The sequence below is a fragment of the Somniosus microcephalus genome, chromosome 3 (assembly GCF_052327205.1).
Source record: "Somniosus microcephalus isolate GS21.2 chromosome 3, FLI_Smic_1.0, whole genome shotgun sequence".
Taxonomy (NCBI): Eukaryota; Metazoa; Chordata; class Chondrichthyes; order Squaliformes; family Somniosidae; genus Somniosus; species Somniosus microcephalus.
Window position 1 is genome coordinate 58,003,066 of NC_140989.1, and position 16,551 is coordinate 58,019,616.

Below are 16,551 nucleotides of genomic sequence, written 5' to 3' on the forward strand. Positions count from 1 at the left end.
CTAACTTTAATTATGAAGTAAAATAACAATAAGTTAAAAAAAAAAGTAGGTGATAGCCTATTGCAATGGTTTTGTAATTCCTGTGTGTGGTGTAGAAAATTTCAAGAATATGAAATTACAACGTTTCTGCGCAGGTTAATGAAAACTGGTCCGTTTGGGTATGCAGAAGTTTGTAATAGTGCCAACAACACCGAGAGGAACTATTGGGCTGAACCATACTAAAGAAACTGGTGCAAACACTGTAATCCAAATGAATGTATTCATAAAATACATACACGTATAAGCATAAATGCAATAAAAAGTTGCATCGTTATCCTCACTTGCACCCTATGTTTAAATTGCTATGAAATATTTCGTGAACAATATTACACAATTGCATGGAACCTTGACAACCCACCCAAGCATGTTTCGAAACCATAAAGAAGCCCTTGATGAAAAGCACACAGGGAAATTACATGTTTGATTACAGCTCCTGCGCTTATTGTTCTTATAATTATAGTATAAGTTAAAGGCTTTAAGGAAAGCTCATAGAGGGAACTCAAAGCAATACCAGGCAATCAGCTTTTTTCAAAAGATCTACCATTGTCCTTTAAGAAACTGCTCAGCCTCGTTGGCACATTTCATTTTTGTATATGCCGTCGGGTAGAGGCATGTCATCTAGGTTATTAGAGATGAATTAGCTTTTTACAAAAGGGACGCTTAGTTTAAACCTCACGCCTGTCCACCTGAGTGCTGACATACAGCCACCCACAACGTTTCCCCCTGACTTTCCTCGCCATCCATTTCACTTCAGCGCACTTTAATTATTCGAATTAAAGCGCAAGCCCATTCACTTGTCCTTCAATCATGCCACTGCTTGTCTGTAATAAAGAGGTCATCGTATTCATTACTGAGTCTAACCACTTTCATTAGTTTTGCTTTGGCCGACGATTGGCTGCTCGGGCCCAGTGGGGTCCTGAGGTGATGTCATGGTGCCACCAAGTAAACTTGTCAAACTGCGTCCAGAGGTGGAGAAGAAGCATTCCTCAGAGCTGGAGGTCCAAGACTTTGGTGCTGCTCCATAAAATGAAAATGGCTGAAGAAGTGCAGGCAGTCGGCGGACGGGGAGGTAAAAGAAAAGGTGATGACTTCCCAGACCTTTATCCCGATCACATCAACTCTGTCAATTCAACTGCAGGTCAGTAATTCAAAGAAAGACTAAAATTTATATAGCATTCACAGGAATATTATATATTCATACTGCATACACTCATAGAATGATACCCACTCATGCAATAATTCAAGTTATGTAATATTTTCATTCTTACATACTCATGATCAGATATTGATTGCCATTTACCGTATTAATAGTCATAATACATTCATCCATTGATACATAAGCATACAATATTTCCTTATGGGTATATAGTAGTGTATACAATAATTCATGGTAATATAATCATACATTCGTACAATAAGTCATGTTTATACAGTAATGACTTCATAGTGATTCATAGCAATATCAAGCAGGTATTCATTATCACGGATACAGATCTATCAATTAAAACAGAAGGACACATTGAGAATGTGAAAAGCTTATTATTTCGGAAAAGATGTTGGTCCTAAAGTATATCTTTAACCCTGGCCGCAGGCCCACCTCAAAATAAAGACCCTGTTTATTGTTTAAATTCCTCATAACGAAAGTATTAAAAATAGGCTAAAATAAATACAACTGCTAATCCAAGATATTAATTCGTGTACACTATTGTATCTTGTTTGTTTAAGTAACATTTGTCTCAGTAGAGAGTAAGGTGGAGAAGTATTTAGTTGTGCCAGTTTACAATCTAACTGGGTGGCGATTTGCGAGAGGTGAATGGAACTTCAGCTGAAGAACAGGTTGGGATGGCGAGAAGGTCAATCCGCGATCTTATCTGAATCTGTCAGGGCTGTGACCAAGTACACCAGCTCCAAGTCAAACTCTCCAATGTACTGAAGAAACACACAAATTAGCAGTTCCTCTATACACAGGGTATAGGTTAAATACCTTTTTAAATGGTAATAAAATCATTGAGTTGAGTTACAGACTCGTGTCAACGAAATATCAACCATAAAAATCACCAAATTTGACAAACAGGCTCTGGGTGAGAATTGCCCGACTGGTGACCAGCAAACATATAAAACAACGAAACACACACAATTGTTTGCTGAGATAAAAAATAATTTTTCACTCCGGATTTGTAAGGAAGGCTGACTCCCTGTTGGAAGTGACGCCTGGGTCATGTTAACCTGTCTCCTGTAAATACCGTGGAGCCCTGGTGTAATGTTTCACTACGGTTGAGGAAAAGGGATGAGGACCGCTTAATATTTTAATCCAAATCCACTGTATTCGCTATGAAACATAACTGTCTTTCGCACATTTAAGTGGGAAACTTTTAAGTGTCGACATTAATAAGAATTCTTTCAAAATACAAATCGGAACAAATTACGCCTTAAATGTTAGCCACCTCGCACATATTCACATACATTTCCATTTTATCATTTTAAAACGAATTAAGTTTTTAAACGAACGATCTGTAAACCTATTTATTACATTTGTCATTACCCAAAACAATTATTGAAAGAAAGCTAAATTACTTTATAAAACAACTGAAATGATCGTAAATCCAGCAGGCTAAACGTTGATATTAATATCCCGTGACTCAATTTCCGGGGCAAGGATTTTCAAAGTATAAAGTGGACCTTTAATTTTATCCAAATACTTGTTGGTCTTAATTTGATAGGTATTCTACTGTCTTCACATATACGCCTGTTATACGCCCTTTTAAAACATTATTAAAAATAAATCTGTCTGGCTTCCTATTTTTGCCTATGGAACTCTGGAGTGAAGTGGTTTGACATCAAAGTGCACGCCCAGTGTGGTGTCAAACCATTGGACCTCCTAGACACCTTTTTAAAGCCTATCTTACTTCAATTCAAATGTTTAGAGAGTTTGGATTCTCCTCTTCCCCTCTCTCAACATTCACATTTCTAACTGTTGGTAGCAGAAAGCTCTGCGTGTATTCAGGTATGCACAGAGCTCTCTCCTGCACAGGTAAAGGTCCAGCCACGCAGGAACCATGCAATGTAAACAGGGTGCTGCCTGGCTCGCACCCGAACTGCAGCTACCCAAGGTTGCCTGGTAGAACTCTCGTGTACACTACCTGGAGCTCAATTCAATTTTCAGGACTGGGGGAGAGCTCTGCACACAGATGTTTATAGTCAAGCGGAGAGTTCTGCTCACAAATGATAAATGTTAAATCGTTTGACAGAACTGGGTGGTGTCCACACTAAACACTGGCAGGAAGCCTCGCCCACCGACGTGAATATCGGTAATCATAGGTACACTTCCCACAATTTACTATTAACTTTAATTGATAGAAAATCGTGGGCAACGTGCCTGTGATTTCCTGATCTGTGCGGCCGGTAAGTGAAGTTCTGCCAGTAAACAACATATTTACTGAAAAGGAAAATTTTTACAGGGCTTTGGGGAAAGAACAGAAGAGCAAGACTAATTGGCCATCTCTTTCAAAGAGCCGGCACAGGCACGATGGGCTGAATGGCCTCCTTCTGTGCTGTATGATTCTAAGTCTGTTCTATGAAGTGTCAATGGACTCCTTGAATACTTTTTAAACAAGATTGACATGCAGTGGTGTTATACTCCATGCAGGGTCAAACCAAAGCAGCCTTCCTCAGGGTGCTTATGCTACTCCAGAGTCAGGCCACGTTATAGTGTCACTTTGGTGTTGCTTCAATCACTTTACAATAGGGTATAATTGCGACCTTTCTCCGTGTCCCATTTTTAAAGCTGCAAATGCTTATTTGTTAATTGATCCTCCTCTTGCAACAGTCCAGCCAGTGTACACGTTATACTGTACATTTCAAACGGGCCAATTTCATGCACCTTTGTATCGTTGGTAAATGTATATGGAATGGACAGTTCAGTTGTGGGAGAGAATAGCATTGGGGAAATAGAATTTGTTCTCTTAAATGATTAATTTATAGAAATTGAAGACTATATATATCATCCCAAGCTAGCACATTGAAAAGAATAATTGAAATATTTACATTAATAATGCATTATTCATTTTCTACTTATGAAAAAGCATGTGTATATTTTTCTATCTTATATTAAAATATAATAGGGCAGTTTTAATAGTGAACATTCATTTTTATAAAATATGCTCTGTTTAGAAATACCTGCTGATATGCTTAGTGTAGTCAGTTTGAGTGAGAATCGATAAAAATACATGGCATCTAGAAGTTGTGTGGTTTCGATAGTAGGGACAGTTTCTGTAATTTAATAATAAAAATCTAAGCCCAAATGAGACACTGAGCATTATCATTTGCTTGACATTGTAGGTCAGTCAGCATTTGATGAAATGATAGGTTTATCTTTTAAAATTATGTTCATCACTGAAAGGTCTTTACAATTAATTTATGAAAAGATTCATGTTAAATATTGGTGGAAATATTTTCATCATTCATCTATTGGCAGGCACAGGCACAATGGGCCGAATGGCCTCATTCTGTGCTGTGAGATTCGATGATTTTATTGACATCGTAAGGATCTACCAAATTTTTAAGTATGATTACAGTACCAAATCTATATCCATAAAATTTGAACTCGTATCACTACAAAATTCAAAGACTGTAATTGCACTTTTATAGAGGGCCAGTCAAAAATTGCAAAAGAGCAAATGTGAATCTAACACATCGCTGATGATTACCTAAAGAAATAATGCCTTAGATTTATTCATTAAAGAAAGGAGTCATTTGGTGACAGAGTAAGAAAGGTGAGTGCCCTTCATCCAGTATTCTCAAAAAAATTAGCTGTCCCATTAACAAACCAAAAAATCATATTTCAATTTAAAGTTAGCATTTTGTATCACCTATTATGCAAATATTAGAGGAAGGCACACATGCATATCTTGAATCAAATCAATGTTTAAAAATCTGTAAACTGTGGAGAGATGAAGATGAGCTAAGGCCAGACTTTCATTATATCTGATTAATAACAGTTATACACAAACAAGGTAACATATGTTATGTTTTAATTTTTTCACAATGATTGTGAATGAAAGCTGCTTTAAATAAAGAACAATCATTTTAGCAATGCACAATACAACATAAGTATTATCAAATTGTTTGATACCACATCATTAGCACTACTATTTAAATGTCTATTTACCATAACTAATTGCTGAAAGATAATTTGGTAGGCGTTTCCTTTGTGTTTTGTTTTGTGATAATATCCAAACTGTCAGACAGGAACATTATATTGGAATGGAAGTCAAATTGCAAAGACTTGTATCATGATCTAAAAATGAATACTAGTCGTGTTCATAGAGGGCATTTGAGTGACTTTCAAAAATTCTAATTGTCATTTGACTCAGCCACATACTCGCAAATTAAGATCCTCTCTCAGGTCAGAATAGATTGGTACAGAAGTCTAACCAAAGATACAATAACCCCGTTCTTCACTGATGTAAGAGCAAAACCTACATATCTGTACTTGTATCTTTTGCATGAATAATTTTTGCTCATGTTTATGACACCTTATTCAATAATTTTACATTATTTTTAGTGCTTCAATACATTCTTTATGAACCTGTGGTATTAAGTTACAAACCTATACAGATAATGCTGGATTAGTACAATTGCAATAAACTATACCAAATATAGCCAAATTCCTGAGGATATTTTTTGCAGTGTCAATACTGGCCGTGATATTCTCCTTTGCAAGCTATTTGCCTTGACTCCTTAGGACCTTGCCGCCAACCATCATTTCCCATGTAAAATGGTGATCAATGCCCCTCAATAATTGCTAATATTCAGATCGCAGGCTAGCTGAGGTGCAATTTTCATGGAATAGCATTGGATTGCTTTGTGGGCTTAATTTTATATAATGTTGTTAAGTGCACTTATGTGGTGTCCCAAATATAAGGATACCCTACTACATAGAATGATTCCCAAATTTATATATTGTTTTTATATGGTTAGCAATAATATGTAGACTAGTTGTAGGCAAAAGTTAGTCATATGTAAAATTTTATGAATAGTGATATAGTGCATACAAGAGTCTGAACTAGATATTGGGTCAACAGAGTCTGCATATTGTATCTGACTTACCCTATTGAGTTCTTTGATGAAATCACAGAGAAGGTTGATGAAGGTAGTGCAGTAGATGCTGTATATGTGGACTTCCAAAAGGCATTTGATAAAGTATCACATAACTGACTTATTCGGAAAATAGAAGCAAGTGGTATTAAAGGGATGGTGGTAACCTGGGTACGTAATTGGCTAAGGGAAATGAGATGGGAGTAGTGGTGAACGGATGTTTTTCTGACTGGAGAGAAGTATGCATTGGGTTCCCCAGGGGTCGATATTAGGACCATTGCTTTTCTTGTCATGTATAAATGACCTGGACTTTGGTGTAGGAAGTGCAATTTTGAAGTTTGCAGATGATTTAAACTTGGCAATATAGGAAATAGTGAGCATGATAGTAGCAAACTTCAGGAGGACATAGACATACTGGTGAAATAGGCAGACACATGGCGGATGCAATTTAATGCGGATAAGTGTGCAGTGATGCACTTCGGGAGAAACAAAATGGAGAGGCCGTATAATCTAAATGCAGGAAACTCTTTTTTATCCGGCACCGACGGGGCCGGCGTGGTGCCGGTTTATCAAAAAGTCCGGATTACAGAGAGTTATAGTTAAAAGGTATGAGAGCTCCGTACACAGCAACAAATCCAAGCTTCCCAACAGGTACAAGAAGCCCGACCACAGACCAAGCGTCCCTGCTGCTTAGCAACAAGTGCAGGAACCCCCGATTACACAGCCAAGAATCAAGAAACGGCCACTAATATGAAGAAAAACTTAACTGAACCTACTCCTGAATTTTGCCGGTTAACCGAGATTTCCAGTTGTTTGGGTGCCGGTAAATCGAGAGTTTCCTGTGGTACTATTTTGAGAGGGGTGCAAGAGCAGAGGGACCTGGGGTGCATATTCACAAATTCTTGAAGGTGGCAGGGCAAGTTGATAAGCCAGTTAAGAAAGCATATGGGGTACTTGGCTTTGTAAATAGGGACATTGAATAAAAAAAACAAGGAAGTGATACTAAACCTTTACAAATCTCTGGTTAGGCCTCAGCTGGAATATTGTGTACAATTCTGGGCACCACACTTTAGGAAGGATGTCAAGGCCTTTCGAGAGGGTACAGAAGAGGTTTACCAGGATGCTACCAGGGATGAGGGACTTCAGTTATGTGGAGAGATTGGAGAAGCTGGGATTGTTCTCCTTAGAGCAGAGCAGAGAAGGTTAAGGGGAGATCTTATAGAGGTAATCAAAATTGAGGGATTTTGATAGAGCAAACTGGTACAGGGAAACTGTTTCCTCTGGCAAGTGGGCTGGAAACCATAGGTCATAAATTTAAAATAATCAGCAAAGGAACTAGAGGGGAAATGAGGCAAAATTATTTCAAACAGAGGGTTGTTATGATCTGGAACGCACTACCTGAAAGGGTCGTGAAATCAAATTCCATAGGAACCCTCAAAAGGCAATTGGACATTTATTTGAAGGGAACTAATTTGCAGGGTTATTGGGGAAAAAGCTGGGGTGTGGGACTAAATTGGGCAGCTCTTTCAAAGAGCCGGCCCTGACACGACAGGGCGAAAGGCCTCCTTCTGTGCTGTAAGATTCTATGTTATATGGATTCCTCAGTAGTTTGGTTTGGAGATTGTTAAGCATCTGCCCATTTTTTGCAGGTGACATATTGTTTGAGGATTTGCCTGGGATCTTGTGCATTCCACTCACCATCTTGAACAATGACTTAACCAGTAGGAAACGGTGGTGGGTGTCCCCACGTGCAGTATATGGCTTTGTACAGTTCCAGATGATACTAATTGAAAAATACAAGGCACATTTGTCTCAATTGTTAATTCATATTGATATCTGGGGGTTCTAGTGGATATCAAGTTCACAAGATAAATACAGATGAGGAAGTCCATTCACCTATCTTGTTCACCCATCCACAAAAACCCTCCAGCCGCCAACCACCCTCCCCGCCCCCCCCCCCCCCCACCGCCCTTATTGTAACAACCGATTGTTTCTTAAATAATTCCAATGTTTTAACCTTCGCTATTCTATCCAGAAGTCAGTTCAATGCATTAATCACACATTGTGTGAAGGATTTCCTAATATTAGTCTTAAATTTTAGACTGATGCTAAAACTCTCTGGCTTGCAATGACACTTGATGAAAGATGTTCCTTTGAAGCTGATATCTGTACACGTATTCTTTTATTCAAGGTTCGGTGCTTACCTTGACTGAGTTGTAGCAAGGCAAACAGTTGCTGCTGCAGCTCCGACTGGTGGAAGCACTCTTTAATGGGTATATTATGCGTCCATGCTGTGGACAAGTGGATGGTGGGAATGCGTTTACACATTTTATGATGAGTTGTGCTGTTCAACATGCTGCTTGGGAGAACTTCCTGTTGTCCATCTAGCAAGAGCTCCAACCCACACTTGTCATTGGCAAATTACCAAACAGTGACTCTATTCTTAGAGGAGTATGCAAGGTCCCTTTAGGGTTGAGTTGGCAAGATGACATTCTTAGCAATGGGGAATTGGACCGAGGCAATCTTCTGTGGCAGACTCAATCATCCACTACCTCAGCTGTAGTAGTAGTACTCCAAGATTCTGTTGATAACTGCTAGCTAGCTTGTTCATTGATGGGATCTGCAGGTGTCTGCCCCTGGCAAAACCCTTCCTCCAAGTTACTTACAACTGCACTTTCAAACTCTTCTTCACTACCTCAAGTTCAAGGGGCGCAGACTTGCGTGTATCTGGCTCAGAATAGTTTAGCCATCCATCACCAGTTCTAGCTAGTATCAACTTAATCCATAAATTAGCTGGGACCAGCTGGGGAGCAGATACACACACACGCTGCGGACAGCCGCCTTGGCCCTTGTTTTCTCAGTAGTTAAATATTGCGCACCATCATGGGCCGGAAGTGTACATACAAATCTTGCTAATGTGCAACTGAACATCGCTATAAGAATCATCAAAGGAGTGCTGAAATCAATACCAACAGTCTGGATTCCAGTCCTCACACATATCTTGTCACCACCTCTCGGAAGAGAAGTAGCAATAATCAGAGAATACAATTGAGCGCAGCAAACTCGGATCAGCCTATTAATGAAGATCTCAGAAGCTCCCAAGATGCTGCCTTAAGTCCAGTAACCCTTTCTGCTTAGCGGCTGAAGCTCTCAAAAACTTGGTTCTCTCACCTAAAGACATGTGGCAGAGGATGCGGGAAATCAGTAGGGTCAATAATCAGGAACTGATCATGGACTTCACGGCTCAACCACTTGGTCTTTCTCCCTCATGTACTGATCCAAGTTCCCCTTAAATGCATCTATGCTATTCACCTCAACCATTACATGTTGTAGCGAGTTCCACGTGCTCACCACTCTCGGAGTAAAGAAGTTTCTCCTGATCTCCCCATTGGATTTATTAGAGACTATCTTGGATTTATGGCCCCTAGTTTTGGACTTCCCCACAAGTGGAAACATCCTCTCTATGCCTACCCTATCGAAACCTTTCATCATTTTAAAGACCTCTATCAGGTCACCTCTCGATCTTTTTTCTCGAGAAAAGAGCTCCAGCCTGTTCAGTCTTTCATGATCGTTGTACTCTCTTAGCTCTGGTATTATCCTTGTAAATCTTTTTTGCACTTTCTCCAGCGAGTTCATGGTTTCTTAATTTGCGGAGGAAAGGTTGAATGGTTTGCGACTGACACCAATATGGTTTATAATGGCTATTTTATTGTAAACAAGTAAAAGATCAATACATATGGGTAATAAAAACAGAAAATGCTGGAAATACTCAGCAGGTCAGGCAGCATCTGTGAAGAGAGAAACAAAGTTAACGTTTCAGGTCGATGACCTTTCATCAGAACTGAAAAAAAGCAGGAAATGGAACAGATTTTTAAGCAAGTGTAGGGGCTGGGAAAGGGGGGAGGGGATGAAAGAAAAAAAGGGAAGGTCTGTGATAGGATAGAAGGCAGGAGAGGTTAGGAGACATTAAGAGATATTCAAGGCAAAAGGAGATGGGAATGGGACAGGTTAAGAAACAAAGGATGGCTCTAGATGAAGTGTAAATTGCACTGGCAGAATGAAAGACAGCTGCCATGTGGGAGAGAAGAAAAGAAGACACAAACAAAGTGTGGATAAAAAATATACATATGATAGGGGCCGAGGTTATGATCTGAAATTGTTGAACTCTATGTTGAGTCCAGAAGGCTGTAAAGTGCCTAATCGAAAGATGAGGTGCTGTTCCTCGAGCTTACGCTGAGCTTCAGTGGAACAATGTAAGAGGCTGAGGACGGTGAGGTCTGAGTGGGGGTAGAGCGGAGAATTAAAGTGACAGGCGACCGGAAGCTCGGGTGGGCCCCTTATGAACTGAACGGGGGTGTTCCGCAAAGCAGTCACTTAATCTGTGTTTGGTCTCCCCAATGTAGAGGAGACCGCATCGTGAGCAGCGAATACAGTATATTAAATTGCAAGAAGTACAAGTAAATCGCTGTTTCACCTGGAAGGGGTGTTTGGGCCCTGGACAGTGGGAAGGGGGGAGGTATAAGGGCATGTGTTGCATCTCCTGCGCTTACACAGGAAGGTGCTGGGTGAAGGGGAAGGGGTGTTGGGGGTAATAGAGGAGTGGACCAGGGTGTCGCAGAGGGAGTAGTCCCTTCGGAATGCTGAACGGGGAGGTGAAGGGAAGATGTGTTTGGTGGTGGGATCACGCTGGAGGTGGCGGAAATGGCGGAGGATGATCCGTTGAATGTGGAGGCTGGTAGGATGAAAGGTGAGGACAAGGGGAACTCTATCGTGGTTCCGGGAGGGAGGGGCAGGGGTGAGGGTAAAAGTACGGGAGATAGAACGGACATGGTCAAGGGCCATGTCAACCACAATAGAGGGGAATATTTGGTTGAGGAAAAAGGAAGACATGTCGGAAGCACTGGTATGGAAGGTGGCATCGTCGGAGCAGATGCGGTGGAGACGGAGAAACTGGGAGAATGGATTAGAGTCCTTAAAGGAAGCGAGGTGGGAGGAAGTGTAGTCCAGGTAGCTGTGGGAGTCAGTGGGCTTGTAGTGAATGTTTGTCAATAACCTATCCCCAGAGATGGTGACGGAGAAGATTGGCACCCCATCCACCACCTTAAACCTTCACTCCCTCCACCACCGGCGCACCATGGCTGCAGTGTGTACCATCTATAAGATACACTGCAGCAACTCGCCAAGGCTTCTTTGGCAGTACCTCCCAAACTCGCGACCTCTACCACCTAGAAAGACACCATTAGCTGCAAGTTCCCCTCCACGTTAACATCATCCTGACTTGGAAACATATCGCCGTTCCTTCATCGTTGCTGGGTCAAAATCCTTGAACTCCCTCCCTAACAGCACTGTGGGAATGCCTTCACCACACGGGCAGAAGCGGTTCAAGTAGGCGGCTCACCATCACCTGCTGAAGGGCAATTAGGGATGGGCAATAAATACTGGCCTTGCCAGCGACGCCCACATCCCCTGAATGAATACATTTTAGACCAGAACTGTGAACAGTACTCTAAGGGTGGTCTAACAAACGTACTATACAAGTTTAACATAACTTCACTGCTTTTGAATTCTATTCCTCTAGAAATGAACCCCAGTGCTTTGTTTGCACTTTATTTATGGCTTTGTTAACCTGCATTGCTACTTTTAATGATTTGTGAATCTGTACCCCTCGATCTGTTTATACCTCTACCCCATTTAGAATCTTCTTTTCCAAGGAGCAGAATGCCTCCTTATTTCTCCTACCAAAATGCAACACCTCAGTTATCTAAATTGAAAATAATTTGCCATTTACATGCCTATTCTGCCCCCTTCATCCTCCCTTTCCTCTCCAAAGTCCTTCAATGTGTTGTCACCTGCCAAATCATGCCTATCCTTCCTACAACTGCATGTTTGAATCTCTCCAATCAGTTTCCACCCCTGCCACAGCACAGAAATGGCCCTAATTAAAGACACAACTGACATCCTCTGTGACTGTGACCACGAGACACTATCCTGCCTCGTCATCCTCAACCTCTCTGCAGCCTTTGACACAGCCAACGACGGCATCCTCCTCCGCCTCCTCCTTTAAGACCCTCCTTAAAACCCACTCCTTCTGACCAAGCTTTTGTCACCCTTCCTAATATCTCCATCTTTGACTTAGCATCCATTTATTAATGATTATGCCTCTGTGCAGTGTCTTGGGACATTTTTATGTTAAAGGCTTATATTAAGCAAGTTGTTATTGTTGTAGATGTATCACGGACTGCCATCCTTCCCATTTGGCTCCAGATCTTCTTCCAAGCCAATGCAATAAAGAGCAAACTGGTGCTAGTTGCAAAGAGGCAGGAAACTTAGAGTGCTCCGTGCTGGTAAGCTGTGAAATTTTAGCTGGTTAAATTCCAGGCTGTATGCTGATGGACATTTGGGGGTCTGTAGCTTTGGTTCTTACCAACCTGAGACTAAGTTCTTTGAGCTTAGATGAGGTATTTAGCTACAGGGATGGAGTGTGAATTCTATGGTAAGTAAATGGAAACTACCAATATATGTTTTCTGTAATTTGGTTAAGAGCATTGTTCTTTAGCATTACCTTAGACATCTGAGTATGTCAGACATCCACTGACCAAAGAAGTACAATATTGCAAAAAGAGGATTCCATTGCATATGTGAACAGTTTATTTATGATCTTTTAAAGTCACCAGTTTCTAAGAAGTACTGCTTGCTGCAGCAAAGACTGATGTCTAGTGTGCACCAAGTTACAAGGCTCACTAATGAGTTTGCACAAAGCTTGAAGTACAGTATTACATTCTAATTCTAAAGCCAGTTACTTAGGCACAGTCAATTGACTTCCCCGCTAATCAGTAGCACCAGTAAGCTCAGCGTCCTTTTCAGACAAATTAGTCTCTTTGTTAGTTTTGTTCTTTCTGGCTGAACAGTCTAGCCCTGGCTCTTGTACGCTTTCTCACGATATTGAATTATATGAACTAAAACCAAGTGATTATCAGATTCCACATTCCCAGTAAGGTTGGTATAGTGGGTATGATAGAGTTTAATCCCTGGATCCAGGGGCTGAATGAGCATTTCCACTGCCATCTTCACGTCCGGATGAGCAATCAGAACCTGGCCCAGCTCTTCTGCTTGCTGAAGCCAGGGCTTGACCTGTTGTCAAATGCAAAGCTTATACCTCTTTATACTTGTGTTATTCTACTGACAAAAGAAAGTGAACACAAAAATGAAGCTTTTTCCATTGCATTTCTTTACAATCAGAAGGTCTATTGCACTGCCAAATCTTTGATTGTTTTAAAGATAGAAATGGAAGACATGTCAGTTTACAAATGTCCTGAAATGTTTTGCTTTAATTAAACCTATTTTGTTCCAACCTGGGATTTAGATCCACTTTTGAACAGTAATGAATAGAAATTGGATAATTTTAGAAGTTAACTTAGACACCGATGAAAGAAAACATTTATTTTGAAGAGGCTAGATCGCCATGGGGCAGGTGTTGCAATCTACCCAAAGAAGACGAGTAGTGGAAGTAAGTTTGTCACTGTGGACTGTTTGCCCTAATAGACACAGCAATGGCCTAACCTATGCTAATTTAATATGATGCAACCCTGTCAAATCATAGTTATTGCTCACAGCTTCATAATTTTCCTCTCATTAAGCCACACTTTATCACCAACAAATTCAATTGATATTATTAGGGAGACTCCTTTTTGCAAGGTACTTAATATGGACATGTTGAGCCCTACTTTTCTGATCCATGAGTTTTAAGACACTTAAGGCAATAACTCTTAGTTCCCATTGAACTAAAAAATGAGTTTTTTCAATCCACTGCTTTGCAACTTACCACCAGCAGCAAGTTAAGTCACTCAATAATAAGCTGGTGGAAATTATTCAAATTTATCACTTTAACAACCATAAATGCACTTGTCCTGTGGAAAGAAGCTTGATGGAGGTAAATGGCAGCGAGTGCAAACATCATCCTCCACTAATTGGATAGCTCTATCAAAAAGCCGGCACAGGCACGATGGGCCAAATGGCCTCTTTCTGTGCTGTATGATTCTACAGAGGGCTATCAAAAACATCTGGAGTATTATAGTCTATGAAATTAGTTAAATTTAATAAACTGCTTATGGTGCAGAGAATCGAATAAAGTTGTACCAGAAATTTCTTCACTCAGAGGGTGGTGAATCTTTGGAATTCTCTACCCCAGAGGGCTGTGGAGGCTCAGTCGTTGAGTATGTTCAAGACACAGATTGATAGATTTTTGAATATTAAGGGAATCAACGGATATGGGGATAGTGCAGGAAAGTGGAGATGAGGTAGAAGATCAGCCATGATCTCATTGAATGGCAGAGCAGGCTCGAAGGACTGAATGGCCTACTCCTGCTCCTATCTTCTATGTTTCTATGTGAACTTGAAGGGATTGTGTTGTGCAAATGCAAAACCCTGTATTTATGTCATGTGCTTTTTTACATAGTACTTACAGCACAGGCCATTCGGCCCAACAGATCTATGCCAGTGTTTATGCTCCACACAAGCCTCCTCCCACCTTACTTCAACTCACCCAATCAACATATCCAACCTCTGTCCTCCTCTTGTAGCCAGTTTTGATATGGATGATCCTGTTCAGCTTCAGGTCAATAATGACGACCCCACCCACCCCCCACCACCAAGACCTCAGTTTTGCTAGGTCTCCTCAATCACATGTTGCCTTGCTCTTGCATCCCTAACTGAAGCAAGGATGTAATAAGCTTAGTAGCCTAGTGGTTCTGACAGAACCTTAACTGGTAGAAGTGTCACTGGGTGGCACTATTGATGACTCCTTCCATCACTTTACTGAATATTGGGAGGATGCTGATAGGATAGTAATTGGCAGAGTTAGATCTGTCCTACTTTTTGTAGATGTAACATACCAGGGCAATCTTTCGCATTCTCAGGTAGATACCAGTGCCACAGCTGTACTGGAACAGCATAACTAGAGGGGCAGCTCGCTCGAGTGAAAGGATTCGCAAATTTCATGTCTCCCCCGAAGATTTACTTTTGGCCTATTGAAGAAACCCTGGCTGGACTGAGTTTAAAATCCAGGGCTCAACAAGATGGCTGTGGTCAACCTCATGGCCAAGGCCTGTAAGTTTCAGTTTGGACTGACAAAGAAGGAACTTTCCAGAAATTAAAATGCAGACAGACTTTATGCATGAGAAGCAAACCCAGTGACATTCGGGCCTCTGATTAAAACCCATCAAGGTTGTTTGCACAGACAATCAAGAGCAGGCAAAGCCTATTCAATATGTAATAGCTGCATTCAGACCTTCGTTAGAGAACATCAACGGGGCATTCAAACTGGAATGGCCCCATCACGAAACCAGTTGGACAAAGGGGAACACTGATGTGATGTTTAAAACTGATTAACTGGCCATTCAGGTCGATGGGCCCAGATCAGTACCCTTTGTATGAGCTTCAACGCGTCCAGGTCAGACAAAAGAAATAAGCTGATCTGGCGAGAGATAAGGGCTACCAGGAAGGGTATAACTAGTCCCTCGGGAAGCCATCACTCTCTCTCTCTCTCTCTCTCTCTCCTCGCCTCCAGTGCCCTGCCGTATCGTCAACCCAGCGAGAGTATCGTTGATGAAGAGCCCGTCCAGGGAAGTAGGACACCCGCAGTTATGTTTGAATTACTGGGGTATCTCTGCTTTGGGGCGGTGAAAACATAAAAATATCGACAGGCAACAGGGCACGGAGCAGGCATTTCAACATCCTAGACTGCTGAGCATCAATTTTCTGGCCCATCACAAGATAACCTAGATAGGTGTAAAGGGTGGGAGTTAAGGGGATTGCTAAAATTGGCATTTTAGTCATTTTCCCTCGATGTGTCCGTTTCTCCTCCCCCGCTAAGTGTAATTGTGTTGCATCCATAGTGATTTTCTCTGTATAGTAATTATTTCTCTATTTTAATAAACATTAGTTTTCTTTGCACCGAACCACTGGTCTTGTTTGTCTATATCGCTACTCGTAAATAAGTCCGGTGCTCAGAACTAAAAGGGGGAAGCGATTCGAACCGCACGGGGCTGGAGCAGCTCAGACATGACTGACTGGCCTGACACAAGCCCCAAACCAAAACCCCCTACAGAAATGGTGAGCCAGGTAGGAGCATCGGCGACGGTATGCAATATGACAGACAGTGGTGCGGAGGGAGAAGCCGCAATGGAAGAGAGGTTGTCCACTTATGTGTGTAGAAAGGTTAATATCGCCAAGAAGTGGGTGGGCGCTATGTTAAAAGCCGAGCGTCCCATAGACGCCGCCGCCCAGTGGACAGCGAGTAAACCGCATAAGAGGGCAATTGAAAAGGCAGTCTGGTTAATGTGTTATAAGAAACAGGTCCTAGTGCTGGACAGGGTTGTACCAGCACAGGCTGCCAAGCTCAAGAAATTGGCCCTAGAA

The 16,551-nt window shown here is 41.4% G+C and overlaps 1 protein-coding gene and 1 long non-coding RNA gene across 2 annotated transcripts in view; one reads left to right on the forward strand and one right to left on the reverse strand.

Annotated features, from left to right (window-relative positions):
* Positions 1-166: 166 nt before the first annotated feature.
* Positions 167-3,335, reverse strand: LOC147121081 (uncharacterized). The gene is made up of 2 exons (XR_015076402.1): positions 3,180-3,335; positions 167-1,171 (listed from the first exon to the last, which is right to left on the reverse strand). It is a non-coding gene; the product is annotated as an uncharacterized LOC147121081 (long non-coding RNA).
* prop1 (PROP paired-like homeobox 1) overlaps positions 918-16,551 on the forward strand; it is a 31,472-nt gene continuing 15,838 nt past the window's right edge. The window contains exon 1 of the mRNA XM_085980638.1: positions 918-1,177. Within this exon, the coding sequence (XP_085836764.1) occupies positions 964-1,177 (214 nt within the window). The 5' untranslated portion in view covers positions 918-963. The remainder of the gene's footprint in view (positions 1,178-16,551) is intronic.